The sequence below is a fragment of the Antrostomus carolinensis genome, unplaced genomic scaffold (genome assembly GCF_000700745.2).
Source record: "Antrostomus carolinensis isolate BGI_N321 unplaced genomic scaffold, ASM70074v2 scaffold9193, whole genome shotgun sequence".
NCBI classification, from domain to species: Eukaryota; Metazoa; Chordata; class Aves; order Caprimulgiformes; family Caprimulgidae; genus Antrostomus; species Antrostomus carolinensis.
The window spans coordinates 43,514-59,316 of NW_010305824.1; the positions used below are offsets into that span (position 1 = coordinate 43,514).

Sequence of the window (15,803 nt, forward strand, 5' to 3'; positions counted from 1 at the left end):
AAGCTGAATAAATCAGAAAAGATCTGTCTCTCTCCAACCTACAGGTAGTTTTTGCTAGTTAAATTGAAGAAGATATATATATAAAAGAATGAGCATTTTTTTCTCAAATATGTAACAATTCTTAAAGTGAAGAGGGAAAAATTCCAATATTTTAGGATAATCGTTTGAAGATATTTTAAATAAGCAGAAAACAAACTTTTGTGACATCACAGAAGTGACCTGTGCTTAGCCCTTCTGAAGTTTACAGTCAATAAACAGAGAATGCAAAAGACTTTACACCTAAACCACATCTCACTGACAAGCTACACACGCTACAAGTTTGTTGAAGCTGAAGTAAAAACACATCCACATGCATCTCTTAATTGATTTACCATGCTTTACGCTCACTCTAAAAATAGTAAGAATAACATATTCACTTAGTAGCTGTAATTCCACTTGTGCTCTCACAAACACTCATACTACCAAATCACCAGCTGACCTTTTAGCATGCTGGCAGTAGTTCACCATGGTGAGGCCCTTACACCATGTACAGGGAACCACCTCCCCACTGACTGAGCTGTGCTCTACCATCAGAGGTACCTACAAAAAACTACAGAGCAAAATTGAGGCCACAATTTGATTGCAGAAGTAATTCAAGTCCTTGATAGTTGGTGTTAACTCCTCTTAGGACAGTCTGGTTTCAGAGGAAACATCCATAAGCTCTATTATTAGGTTGCTCAGCTTAGAGGAAACGTCGATCAAGACTACAGCAAGGACAAATCCTCCTGGCAAGGAGCATTTTCACCCCCTACCTTGTGACACTCTCTCTGAACCACAAAGACAACTACTGTCACTCAGAAAAGAGGGAGCTATAAAGCACTATAGATATCTTATCAGTCAGCCTTTTCCTGGAAATGGAGCAGTTTAAAAAAAAAAACCAAAACCCAAAACAACAACAAAAAAAGAAAAAAGCCCACAACTCAGAGTAATTCCTACCGAAGTTTACACTGAGCTCAAGTAATTGAGGCTCCTTCTATTAAACAAAATTAAAAATCCCAGAGTTCAACACAGTAAATTTAAAAAGGACAGAGACAAATTTTCCTGCCCTAGAAACACAGCCCTCAAGCTCCCAAACCATTTTCTGTAATATTCCTCAGCTGGCAAAATGGAAAGCTGGCAGCCACCCAAGGTATTCAGACAAAGCATCGTAATTAGAAGCTACTTAAGGCATCATGAACCAAAATATATGCTAATAAAAACATCATTAACTAACTTGTGAAGAGACTCTTCTTAGGGGAGGGAATCTTTGCTAACAATAACATAATTATCGTGTGTTTAAGTCCTGAAGTCCGTGGCAACAATTTAAAGCTGATGGGGAAAAAGTGAGATAGGGAAAAACGTGACATTTGGAAAATACTGGGGTGGAGGGAAAGTGACTCCGAAACCCAGAATAACACGAGCTTGTCTGATAACAACACATCAACATAACGCAGCTGGGTCTGCAGAGACCAGTACTTGGGCACAGAAAAGCTGGGGAATTTTGTTAAGTGTGCTGCCAGCTTAAGGTTCTCCTACCCAAAAAAGGGAGAAAAAAAAATAATAAAAGGATTAGCAAGCTCTCTCCTGTGTAATCAAGTACAATGTGCATTTCCCACAGCCAGAGCTGCTGGAGAGCCAGGTACTCCTGTGCAGGATCTCCTCTGGGAAACACGCTGAGCAGTCACTCCCACCAAGGCTGGGAGGGAAGTTGCTTTGGATCTCCACTTTCTGCTGTATAATTGCCATTCTGCAGAAATGACATTGGCTTGTTATTTCCCACAAAAATGGCAATTCTGGTTCCCTCTCTACTCTGTATACAATTCTGAGTTTCCTGACACAAAAGAAATAAAATATTGTATCTAAAATCCGTATGAATCTGTTGTCCATGACCAACCTCGAACTGGCTCAACAGACCAGTTCTTCAACAAAGTCAGGTATCCCTACAAGCTTTTAAACCCCTTGTGACATTACAAGTGGCTATCTGAAAGCTGCTCTAATGCCTCAAGGGGGTGCTGAGCGCTTCCAGATGGCTCCTCTGAGCACCCAGGACACAGCTCCTTTTTCAGAAGCAGCCACAGGAATTTCCAGTTTCTCCCAGCTGACTGAAGGCAGCCAGGAGGTACATTGGATGTCACAGAGCATTGCATAAATGGGGGCTTGAAACTAAGGTATTTGAGAGCGGTTTCTCTACACTCTCCAAGCTGGCAGTTTCCCACTCTGGTGCTCAGAGAAACTCAAGAAAAAGGAGGAGAAAACTCATAAAAAAGAAGAAACTCACGAACAAGGAGTGCAGAAGTGCTGCTGCTGCTGCTATTGTTACCACCTGCCCGCTCTACCATGGTTAAGGTTTGAGCTTAACTTTCAAGGCAAAAGCAAGGCTTCTGTCAAATCTCAGCCTGGGCTCTTCTGCCGTGAAGTAAAGGAGAGCAGCAGCAGCACAGGGCAGGCTCCATCCCCATCAGCACACAGACACAGCAACAGCTGGCACAGCTGGGGAAGCACAGAGTGTCCCAACTCCAGAACAAGCTCACACAAGTCCTACACTTGGCCTCGTGTTTAGAAGAGCTGGGCCTAACGAAGGCAGGAAGTCCTAAACGTCATTATCAGCAGCACAGACAACAGGGGCACTGACAAAACTTTCAGACATTAACACTGGAACGTAAAGCCTCAACAAAAATTGCAAAGAACACGAGAAGGACAGCAGCTCTCAAAGCAGAAACACCACTCAGAAGACATTTCTTAGTACACTAAGAAAAACAGCAATACGCCCAGAGGTTGGGGTAGCATGGAAGTCTTGGGTCATCACTGTTCTTCAGAGGATAACAAGAAAAACAAAAACAGGAGGAGACATCTGTTCTTGAACAGCAGATCAGAAGGAATAACACAAAGATGACAAAGTAACTAGAATCCCAAATACAAATGAAAATGAATAACCTATTGAGAAGCATCATGTGTTTAACCGTAAAATGGGGATGTTCCAGGAGAGAGAATGGCCTGGAACGGTATAGACCTCACCTTGGGAAACTTGTCTGCCTTGGTAGCTAGCACTCAACACCCATCAACTTTATTTACTGTATCACCCCAGTTTCCTTGAGTCCTAGTGCAGGATTGGGAATACATTGTGCAAACACAGAAGAAAAAGATGGTCCCTGGCCTAAAGAGATTATAATTTATGATTGCACATGAAAACCTGTAACATAACTTACGTGTAATAGATGCTGAGTAATTTAACAAGGTTTGTGGTGGTCACTGCTCATCATTGTTGGACACAGAAAAACCCCCCAAAAACCAGCAAGTAGATGTTTGAAAACATGATGAGCATAAAAAAAAAAAAAAAAAAAAAAGAGAGAGGAAACATAAGGGACTAGATGGGAAGGATGGATTTTGTGTCCAAGAGTCAGAGCTCTGTCACAGATTTCCTGCCTCAAATGAGGCATCATTTATTTAGTTCAGTAAATATGACTCTATTAATATTCACCTATACTTAAAAAAAAAAAAAAAAGTTGAGTCTTAAGAGTATGTGGGAAAATAGATTGGAATTTATATCTAAATGTCAAGAACTAAGTTTTGTGTGCTAAAGAGCTAAAAAAAAAAAAGAAAGAATGGGGCAGTGAAGAGGGAGAGGGAGAAAAAAAAAAGAAAGAGGGAGAGAGAGAATAAGCAAGGAAACACAAAGCACAGGAAAGAAAACTGAATCTTCGCTACCTCTTGCAATAATTAGTCAGTTAGCAGCTTCAGACCATGCAGAAATTGAACAAACAAGATTCAAGGGAAGGAATTATGTTGTACTTCAAATATGTTTTTCAAGATCCGTTTTCCCCACTATAAATAAACTGAATTGCTAACAGCCAACAGATTTCATCAGGGCCACTTTATATCATGCTGCGCATTGTAAATAAAAGCATTTCCTGTACTTAACAGCAAAAATCTTTACTGCCTGCAATTCAGATACAAGGTATGGATAATAGAGGGGGATGTATCAGGACTGACAGGATAGCCTGTATAAGCATCTCATTTCACCTCAACCTAACATGAGCATACCTACATTTTTTTTTATGAACAGCAGCAGTGCAAGAAAGTGTGAAGATATTTTAAAACGTGTGCATGGGTTTCTCCATTTTACACAACACACAGAATTACTAAGGTTGGAAAAGACCTCTAAGATCATCCAGTCCAACCATCAACTCACCACCAACGTGCTCACTACACCATATCCCCAAGTATTACATCTACACGTTTCTTGGATGCCTCCAGAGATGGTGACTCCACCACTTTCCTGGGCAGCCTGTTCCAATGTCTGACCACTCTTTCGGAGAAGAAATTTTTCCCAATATTCAACCTGAATCTCCCCTGGCGCAACTTGAGGCCATTTCGTTTCATCCTATCACTGGTTACCTGGGAGAAGAGACCAACACCCATCTCACCACAACCTCCTTTCAGGTAGTGTAGAGAGCATTAAGGTCTCCCCTCAGCCTTCTCTTCTCTAGACTAAACAATCCCAGTTCCCTCAGCTGCTCCTCATAAGACTTGCGCTCCAGACCCTTCACCAGCTTCATTGCCCTTCTTTGGACACACTCCAGGGCCTCCATGTTTTTCTTGTAGTGAGGGGCCCAAACTTCTTTCAAACTTCTCAAGATAAATGTGGGCATATATAAAGAGGACTCTACAGTCATCCTATTACTGCATACTACTGCCACTGAGGCTATTAAAAGTAACAAGTGACCAACCAGGCACAGTCAAAATGAACTAAATGTCCACAAACTCCATTATGGCTTTTTTGAGAAAGTAACAAGTGACCAACCAGGCTTACATACAGTCAAAATGAACTAATGTCCACAAACTCCATTATGGCTTTTTTGAAAAGACAAAGGAAAAGCTACTTCATGTCAGCAATTCACTTCACACACTTGAAAAATCAAGACAAAAACCCTAAGTGGTTCAGGTTGCAGGTGCTAATTTCCAAAATAACACCAGCAGACACAACCCATGCCCATATTCAATGTCACAATTCAAGACACTCTGGAGTCAGCACCTAAGCTCAGACCACCTGTCAGCCCATGTTCTGGACATCAAGTGCTTCCCAATGTCAACAAAAGCTGCCACATGTATGCCTGATGAAACCAAAGGGGAGCTGGAGACCCCTTGTACACTGCCCAAGCTGTCTTGACGAAAGAGGCTGACAATTCACATCAGGCCTGTTTTTTTTTAGGTAAGTAGTATGGTCAGCCCACCTCTTCATTTTTCCCACCTGTGAAATGGGAACCTATATACTTGGTGACTGCTAAGTTTTACACTTACGAAGTCTTCTGAAGATGAAAGGTTTAGAAAAAGTATGCCAACATATTGAAAGAGATCAGGATAAAAAAGACATATTGCAAAGTAACACTCACCCGCTCCTGACCAGCTGTGTCCCAGATCAGAAATTTATGAAGCTCATTCCCACAAGGCACAGTTTTAGTCATAAAAGATGCTCTGAAAAGAAGGAAGCAACAGAAATTTGTAACATGACCAACACTCTGAATACGCAACCTATAGACCTTAGCCAGTTCTGCTATGTTAGACTTCATATGGGGAAACACTAAAACCTTGATAAAATGCCTACAGAAGTGAAAGTCCCCCTTTTCTCAGATAAAATGATACCTATATATGTCTTTTAAAAGAAAGGAAAAGCCTCTGAGGTTCAGAGTTCTCCTGTTGCTCACACTTAGCTTTTGCTGCTAGCTAGCTCCATCTTCTCGGTGATATGGACCTGAGAAAAAGGTATCAGCCAGCATCACACCAGGCAATTAATGCACAACTTTTCAGTTTAACCTAGGAGACTGGACTGCCAGGGAACAGACAAGTCGCCTGCTGGAAGGCATGTGGTGAACAAATAGAGAAAAGTTCTACCTTGTCTCAACCCAGATGAAGAAATCTTTGTGGCCTCTTGTATTTTTTGGAGGAAATGCGATTTGTCTATGTTTTCATGGTGTGTTTTCTGTTAGCTTAAGAAACAGAGTTACGAATGTATAGGCTTTTTCTATAGTATGGCACTTGAATTGAAAGCTGGCTAGGAGATACTGCCTAACTCTGGTAACCTCCCCTCCACTGCTCCCCATCCTATCTGGACACTGCTGAACAATTTCTGCCATAGTAACATTTTTTCCCTGCTCATAAAAACACATTTGATACAATGCACTTTCATTACAAAAGCACCACATGACATCAAATGACATATGACTGATCAAAACATTTCCTGAGAATGGTATACCAGAGTTCTCCTCTATAGCCATCTCCAAATTGCTCAAATTTAACAATGTTGCATTGCTCATAAAAATATTAAGCAAAAAAAGCAGCATTTTCTTTGGTTATTTTCAGGGCATGTGCTTTCAGTTGTCACTTTTCTTCTCAAAGCATTAAGCAACACTTTACAGCTTCAGAACCAGAAATTTTAGAGCCTCAACAGCTAGTGTAGATTGCAAGTATTGTATATTTAAAACATTTAATTTGAAAAAAAAAAAAAAAAATCCTTATCTGTATAGAAAAGTCATATCACCTGCACGCAAGCTAGCCTTCACATTTTAATCCTCACACTGAAAAATATTTTCCTTCTGTTATCATTATTATGAAAATTAAAGGGATTTTTTTTTTAATTTGACCAGAAGACATTTACTTAGCAACAACAACCACTTGGGGAAAAAGGCTGCTGATGATTTAGAAGTAAAGAACCACTCAAGTTCCCATTGATTCCTTCACTGCAAAGAAGCGTCCTTCAGTCAGTAATGTTATTCATTACATGCTTCCTTTCTCTCTGTCCATTTTTCTCTATTCATTACATTCAGGAGTCCAAAATTGTCCTGGACTTCAATGTGCAATTCCAGCTGAGACTCCTTCATGCATCGAAAGGCAGAGCTTTGGAAGATATTGTCTAACCCTCTGAACAACACACAACAATCAATACCAATCCTTCACAGACAATTTAAAACAGCTCTAACACACAAGCCAGATCAGCCCTTCCCACCCATATTACTCCTTTGTGAACGTTACGTATTAGCTGTCTTTCCCATAAGAAATCAAGGATTTTCAAAATTTTCCAGGTAATGTTGGATTTAGCAGACTTGTCCCTAAGGTGTTAAAAGAAAAAAATTTGGAATTAAAATCAACTACAGGACTAATAGGCTTCTGATAGTCTGACACATGGAAGCTTGGCAGTTTTTAAAGAACAGGTGTGTATAATAATCTAGTATTATTATACTAAATAATTGTATTTAGTTTAAATTGTGTTGTCCTTATGTCAAGAAAGATAGGATAATGTAATATGTCCTAAAACTAGAGGAAAGCACGTCCACATCTGGGAACAGACACTGTCCACGTTCCAGCCCAGCTTGGCAGGACACACAATGAGCTCTGACAGCCTCTCCATAACAGATTATGCTGCAATATAGTAAACTGAGGTCCCCTTGGTATTCTCGGAACAGGGAGAGCAGAGCAGAACTGGCCTGGGGCAACGCCAGACTCTCGGAACAGGTAGCATGAGCTGAAAGCTGTTAAAGGAGGCCAAGGGGTTCAGTCAGATTGACAAGCTGGAGAAAAAAAGATATATAGTATTTAGAGCCTTGAAAGTAAGGAAAAGAAAGGAGCTCAGCTGAGGTCAGTGACTTAAAAAAATATACCAAAGAAAAAAGATATCATGCATGGTACTTATGCGTGGTACTTACCCAATAGTAGGACTAATATTGTGATCGAAGTGGTCCTGGACAAATCGACAAACAATACTCGATTTCCCAACCCCAGTATCCTGAAAATAAAAGAAAGCATGGCAGTGAGTTCAGGAGACCCTAGATACCAATTCTTCACCTGAAGAAATAATCAAATATTAATCTGTGAAATCAAATTCTCTCTAGTGGCAAGTGGGGCATGTTAAACATTTCAAAAGAAAAGCGAGCACATGGATTATGCTTTGCAAATGTCAGCATTGTGAATGGAGCTCCCTGGTCCTCGTCCCAACTCTCCCTTCTCTATAAGCTTTGTATTTTTGGGGGTGGATTCTATATTCCTGTTGCAAAGGCAGACCAAGCATGCTTCCAAAACTACTTACTAACACCAATCTTTTAGTACACTGACAGCACTAACTTGGTGGAAGCAACCTTTTCATGGCAAGACAAACAAGCCTGCTTAGTGGAAACTTTGCAGAGGCTTCAGATGGTTTTGAAAAGGCAGAAACCCAAAGATTTGGATCGCCAGAGATGTGCAGCTATCCCCATGCCGGTTGTGTTACTGGACTGCAGTGAAACAGCATTAATTCAAATGCTACACAACTTGCTCTCTACACTGCAATGTGGCAGGCTGCTTCCATTTGGAGGAATAGTCCTTTTTTACCCTCTCAATCAGTAAGGAAAAATAACAGCAGTACCGTACTGGAATAAAATTCAGAATAAGGGGGTACGAAGCTTGAAATTATGCAGAAATACTATTTTAGGCATTTAATATATTAACAACTTCCCCAAAATGCAGCATTTTTCGGCTTGTCTCTGTTACTCCACAAAACCTTGGATGGTAGGTAGAAGAACTTAAATTATACAAAGAATTATCAAAGAAAAGGAATAGAAATATTGCTATGTCTCCCACAGAATTGCAAAGAGCCTCCTTAGAGACACAAAGGATGTCAGGAAATCGATCCTGACCTTTTCCAAGACATTAAAAGTGACAGGCCAGGGCCCAATCTAACTCATTAAAAAGTCAATGGAAAGTTTTCTATTAATTTCATTCAAAGTGATTGCAGAGCTACCAGGTTGTACCTGATGGTCCCATTTGTATCCACATTTTAAGGCACGTGACTGATTTACACAAACTTCTCGAAAAGCACCAAGACAAGAGAATACAGTTTGTTGAGAGTACTACACACACAACTACATATTTTAAATAAATAAATAAATAAAGCAGCCTTTGCCCATACATAACTACACATAAAAAAATAAGCCTTTGCCTTTCCTGTAATCAATTTTGCAATATTTTATCTCATTTTGAATATGAAAGAAATAGAATGCCTGTATTTAGATTTCCTTTCACCATGCTTAAATGGAACTATTCATCACTGCAAGTGGAGTCTTTATAGACAGCACTTATTAGAAAACCATCACTTAAACTCTGATATTTAATTCAAAGCTGTCCTTAGCCAGCTTAAAAGCCATAATAAATGCTCATGCTACACAGACGGCTGTTTATCTACTGTGTTCAATCAATAGAAGAAAAAAGATCAAAGAGAGGAGCAGTGTTTAAAACCATCCCCATAGCCTTTGATCAATAGCAGCAACACATCCTGTTGCTATTCCCAAATTTTGCCTTCATTATCGATTCCAGCTGACATCTCTGTATAATTACCAGACCAGGATGGCAGAACACATTTAAAGGGGGGGGAAAAAAAAAAAAAAAAAAAAAAAAAGTCCTCTGCACTGAAACTGAGTATCTAATTATTACTGCAGATTTTAAATGTTGTGGAGAAACCAAAACTACCACCCCACTGGGTGCAAGGATTTACATTTCCCTCTTTCGGGGACAGAGTTTCTGCCATCATGTTCGAAACTGGATCTTGACTCCTGTGACCCAGCAATGCTTTAGTTTCATCCGTTTCCTCCAGCTCCTTTGCCAGGTCACTCAGAAGAACAACTGGAATTACAGCTCCTGAGCCCCATCTCTGGCAGGGACGTGACATCCACAAGAGAGGATTAAAGCTTAGCTCATTTTCCTGGAAGCTCCTACCTCTTCATCTTTCAGTTCCTGGCTCTAACTGATGTTTCATGCTAACACTAAATTAACTTTAGAAGTTTCTATTGCCCTTGCATCTCTTGCAACAAGCACAGCTGAACTTAAGCATATGCCAGGCACAGAAATAGCCCTCAAGAAGCTTAAAGGCATTCTCACACTTTGCTCCTGGAGTTGCTTGGACCACATAAAGGGTTAAACTTACCCCTGGTGTAACTCCAGTGAAATCAATGGACCTGGACCACAAATGAACCTGTCTTTAGGACGACTGCTATTCCAGCTGGTGGCCAGTGCTTTCTAGGAGCCAGGCAAGTTACTGCACCATGGGATTCACTTGAAATAAGCACCCCTGGCTTCTGTTTTGTTGCCTGGAGGATACAAATGGCGGGCTACCAGAGTGTAATTAGAGCACAGAGGGGAAGGAAATAAAAAAGAAAAAGCTTCCTACTCAAGGCAGTGATTATCATTCCAGTGTGGGATTTAAAACTACTTAGACAACTTTCAGTCTATGTTATCATATCTGCACATGTCACATGAGACGCTCACCTGCCTGAAAGCAAAGCAAATCATGGTATATGAACATTATACAACAACTTGAAAACTTAGTAGAAATCCTTTACTGCTAATCAGACCTTATCTTTTACTAACAACAGGGAACTATCTTTCAAGTTGATCTCACAGAAGTCAAAGAAAGCATGGTCGCTTCAAAGAAGTAGAAAAGGTAATCACTTCTTGGCAAAGCATTTAATTAAGCCTCCTTACTAAGGCCGTACAAAGCTTTCCTGCTACCATCTGCTTTGTCCTTTGCTATATAGTCTTTCTCTACATACATCCATTTTTCTAACATCTGATGGGGATGATCATCCTCATTTTGTTCCTTTTTCTTCAAAGGATTGTAACAGACTTGTCAAGCCACATGCCTGGTTAACATTCATACACGCAGATTACTTCTTTTTTCAGTTCTCAAAGTTCTGCTTTTCGCCAGCGTTTTATACCCTCTGCTCCTTGGGTTTTAGTTTTTGGGTTTTTATTGCATGCTAGTGTACGTACAACATCAAATATACACCAAGGAATAAAATTTTGGCTTATGTGAAAGGTCACAGCAGTATTAAGCTGAGTGGATTGGACAAGTTTCAGAAACTTAGAACACATCCTCAAGAGTTATGTTGCACTTTAAGGAATAGACCCTGTAATTCTTCAGAAAAACCCTTATCTATGGCAAATCTAAGGGTTTCAGCACCATACTAATTGACTCATCATGATCAAGAGTATCCGTGAAAGGAGTGGCAAGAAAGGAATAAATACAAAATTATTATCCTGAATCAAGATGCTCATGATGCATTTGATGAGTCACTAGTAGAACCAACTGCACATTTTGCTTTTCTCCTTTCTTCTTTACAAGCCTTGTAGCACACTTGCAAAATACCAGTTATAAATTGCATTGTACCAAGATAAGCAAAAAGTGTGGAGTGGAGAGGAAGGAAAAGAGTAGAAATGTAATCTACAGTAAGTGAACCGCTATTAGTTCACCAGAAGAAGTAGCTACAACTTCCCACTGGTCAGCAAAATGGATATGGAAATCTGAAGCTGCGCCAGATGTTTCTGATAAACACAAGGAACCAATGCAAACATGACCAATTTCTGATTTTTACTCTTCAACCCTGAATAGATATTCTCTATTCCTCCAAAATCCTCTACCTGCATATTTAGGCACAAGGATTTTAAGAGCACCAAAATGGAGAGCAGCATGCCACAAACACCGGTGCTTCCACCCACACTCCTGCTCGCAGACAACCACCCCACGTGGCTCTTCCTGGCTCACATCACCATAAAGGAGATGAGACTGTATTTCATGCCAGCAGAATCACAAGATGCCAGCAACTCATTTGCAGGCAACCAACAACTGAGCTGCTGATTTCTTCTGGCTGATTTGCAGCAGCACAGAGGAAGACTTGGGGGGGGGAAAGAAAGAAAAAAAAAGACAAACATAAGTTTAATATGAGCAATATATTAAAAAAGAAAACCATTCTCCCATTACAAATAGGCAGTTGGTATATTCCTTTGTCCACTGTTCCAGATGTGTGCATCCTGTCAGAAAAGAACTAATATAGGAAAAATTAGCTCTTTAATTTAAATCCGGATGTTTTATTTATACTTTTGCACAAACATAGGGCTCAATCCTCTAAGCACTTTTCCAAATTGAAGACAACTATACCACTCTGTAAACACATCCTTGATTAGGATGTTAGTCTTTAGTCTTGATGTTATAAAAGCTTTACTCCTCATGTATATCTTTTTTACATCTGAAATGGAACTAATGTTGAACTCACAAAAAAATCCACATATATGGTGACTGATGACTAAACAGCAGCCCTATAATTATGCACACTGCTGCAACTGCTATTTTATTCTTGACTATGTAAAATCTTTCTGTGCTAGGTTAACACAGAGGGCTTTTAAAAGATATGTAAAATTAAGATAAAACATGCGAAAATCCTTTTATGACTCTAGGATTTTGACAACACAAATAAAACAAGAATACTAGACAGCATTTCACACGAGGAAGTGGCACATTAAGAATGAACATACTGAAGAAGCTGCCTTCTGTCTTCCCACTTGCAAAGTTAGAATAAAAAAAAAAAGAACATCTGGCTTGTAACCACCACGGATCTCATGACTAACTTCCCATTTCAGCTTTAAAAGATGGCTGAGATACCCTGGAGATGGGTGCCACAAAAATCTGCATCAAGAAGTAACGGAGAACTGATCTCTGTAAAATAGGGATCCAAATCATAGCTCCTTCAGAAGGATGAAAGTTCCCATCAGCTTAGACAAAGCCAAGAGTCAATCTACAATAATTCAATTTGTATAAATTATTAAAAATTACAAATGTCTGTCCCTCCAAAGCATTTCTCGTAATAACACAGATTCATTGAGACATAATCTGCAGGCAGAGGTCTCATTAAAACTGACAGGGTTTAACATGCATTTGTCTCGCGTTTCAGAAGAAGAATGCTCATACCTTAACAACCTATAGAAGGTACTAATACCAAGTGCTCCAGAAAAGCAGGTAAAGCCAATTATTTCAACAATAATACAAGAAACACTTGGAAGTGACAAGTCTTAATCCTTTCCCATAAGCAAGACACCAATCCCACAGCTCACGTGGCTTCACTGAACTTGGCAGGACTCCCCTGCCCCTCAAGAGCCCGTTTGTGCTGGGGCTCCCTGAAAGCTTCCCCACTAACCACCTGAACTGCAAAGACACCTCAAGCATTTGGCAGCTCAGCCCTTTCTCTGAGGGTCCCTGGTCAAGAGAAAAACAGTGTGACCGAGGGTTGATTCAGTATAACCCCCCATGAAGACTCTCGTGGCACAGCTTCCTCATCACACGGACACCTGGAATTACAAAGCTGCTCACCCCAATGAAAACCTGAGTTGCAGGCAGAAGGTAGTACTGGAGCCCACCAGCAAGCTGTTTTGAAGCTTTCTAAAGATACATTATCATCAAGAGGTACAGTAAGTGTAGGCACTAGAAACAACCATGGTCAAATCTGGCCCACTAATGATCTTCTCAGTGCATCTTCTAGTGAGATGCTGCTGTCTTGTGTTATCTTTTGCCGGGGCGGGGGGAAGGCAGGAAGGTTCAATCAAACATACAGATCAAGGGTACAGTCAAGAAGCTGTCCCACTCTTCTGGCTGTTCCTGATTGAGAGAAACAGCAGTTCCTGGCTCCCTGTCACATATTCATTCCACCGGATAAACTCTTTGGCTGGTTCATTACTAAATGAAAAATAACAGAGGAGCCAGTTTTCACTCAAGATTTCCCAAGCTAAATTCTCCTCTTTGTTACACTGATTTGGCTTCTGCCAGTGCTACAGCAGAAAGGAAGGAGAGGTCCTTGCCTTGGCCAGTGCAGAATTTCCATTGCTGGAGTAATTAAGATGTACACATGAAAACATTTGAATTGGTACGAAAGTTGGCAAAAAGGAGAAAACTGTCCTTTATCATCAATGCATTTGATATTTTAAATACCAAAATCTCTACAACTGAACAGGCAAATCTGAGGTGACAGACATAGTTTAAACTTTAGGGGAAGAAAAATAATCAATGAGTCTTACAGAAAATGCAAACGCAGAGAGACCTTTCATTCTAGTAGCTCTGTAAAGCGCAGCTGGTTTTGACTTGGCAGTTCAGCTTCTGCACATTAAAATAGCCATTCTTTCCACTGTCAGAATTGGCCACACTTTAGTTTCTGATTTACAGCTGAAACCCCCTGGCCCATTCCCATCTCAGCTGGACTTTGGACTTTTTTTTCAAATTCAGATGGAATTTGAAAATTCGCAGCAGTGTAATCACATCACAGCGCTGCTAGATGGTCAGCATTTTATGAGCTATCATCAAACAAATCGCTACGCCTGCACCGTAAAGTATCTCTGGGCTTTTGCAGAAACGCCTGCTCAGCTCTGGTCAAGCCTGGCATCTAGGAGGAATGTCACTCCTCATGCAAGGTCTGGCATGCAGCCCTGAGATATCCAACCTGCATCTTCGATGCTTTCAGAGGTGCCAGTCCTTAACCCAAAGGCACTGGGTAAGGTGATGAGCTAAGGCCAAGTACAGGATTACAGCTGTCTTAAATTCCATTTGGAGGTAAAAAAGCAAGAAGCTGAACAATAAAATAAAGCTTTGCAATTTGCAGCCTGCTTTAGTCCTCTATGCCTGCTATTAACATTTTAATCGTTACTCAGACGATCAGATGCAGGCAGCATTGCAATACTTTCCAGGTCTTACTAATCCAGTTACAGCTGCTCTGGAAGGCTGTGGCAGGCGGCTTGAAGAGCATCTGAAACTGGCTTTGGATTTTTATCAACCATATGAACATACAAGGAAGAGTTATGCACAACAGACTCCTGATCATAGTTTCCAAGGGCAGTATTTTAATCCAAGAATCACTCTACCCAAAAAACTTTTGCTAACTTTAAACACATCCTTCGTCTTTCCCTGTATTTGGGTATCACTTACTTGTCTGAAGACACTGCTGTAAGGAAAAATACCTTTCAGGAAACCTAGGTTCAGAGACACCCTTGGGACTGAACTGAATCTGCCAAGCACCAGGCTTGTCCCAGTGAAAACGCAGCCACGCACTGCGGAGTGGTGTCTAGGAAAAAGTGCAACTAGCTTCTTGCTGTATTCAGTTTTTCCACCTGCAAGACATATCAAGTGAGCAAATCCCACTGCTGCACAAGCACACAGATGAAAATACAAGAGTAGCCCTTAGACTGACACGTTGGCTCTCGTCCCCTTCATGAACACAAAACTGCCTGAGGCTTCAGCCTGAGCTGAGGGATGCAGGCTGGGGCGCTCCCAACCCTCCCTTCTGCAGTGGAACGAATACGCATCTCATTCAGGACACAAATAATTTTTGTAAACTCCAATTTTCACTACAGCCCTGTACAATGAGAAGTAGATTACTTCCCCTGTGGACAACATGATACTCAGATCCTTTTCCTGGGCATTTGCTGGAATCCCCCTTCCAGAGCTACAGAACTAGCCCAGGGGCACCCCTGCTTCCCAAAGCAGCAGCACGATTTTTCAGCTCCCAGCCAGGCCCTCTATCAAACGCGAGATCTGTTGTGTTTTTTCTCCCTATCCCATCACCACTTATCTGACTTTATTCATCACCTCTGGTACCCTGAAAAGCTGGTACAAGCCTGGCAATGTACTCCTACAACAAGAGCTCCAAATGACATCAGACGTGGCCTTATGTCACCAGTGATGTACAAGGATGTTTCTGCAAAGGTCTGGGGTGTATGCATCTGTAATGCAAATTTTTTGAAAGGGAAGAACTGGAACCAGAGTTGGCCTCCAGGTCCACATGCTATCATGCACTCTCCTGAGTGAAGGGTACTTGCTGGATGAACAGTAACGCTTTCATTGAACATTGGAACTGAGTTCCCCAAGATCCCAGCACAAACACACAGATCTCGATGCAACCGTGTTTTCAGGGGGAGGATTATTCTGCAGTGTCTCACTTCGTCAGCAG

The 15,803-nt window shown here is 40.9% G+C and overlaps 1 protein-coding gene across 1 annotated transcript in view; it reads right to left on the reverse strand.

Moving 5' to 3' along the window:
* Positions 1-15,803, reverse strand: part of LOC104522567 (ras-related protein Rab-31) — a 43,717-nt gene that overhangs the window by 25,468 nt on the left and 2,446 nt on the right. Inside the window, exons 3-6 of the mRNA XM_029084251.1 lie at positions 10,306-10,309; positions 9,536-9,691; positions 7,716-7,795; positions 5,409-5,490 (exon numbers count right to left, since the gene is read on the reverse strand). Coding sequence (XP_028940084.1) covers positions 5,409-5,490; positions 7,716-7,795; positions 9,536-9,691; positions 10,306-10,309 — 322 coding nt within the window. The remainder of the gene's footprint in view (positions 1-5,408; positions 5,491-7,715; positions 7,796-9,535; positions 9,692-10,305; positions 10,310-15,803) is intronic.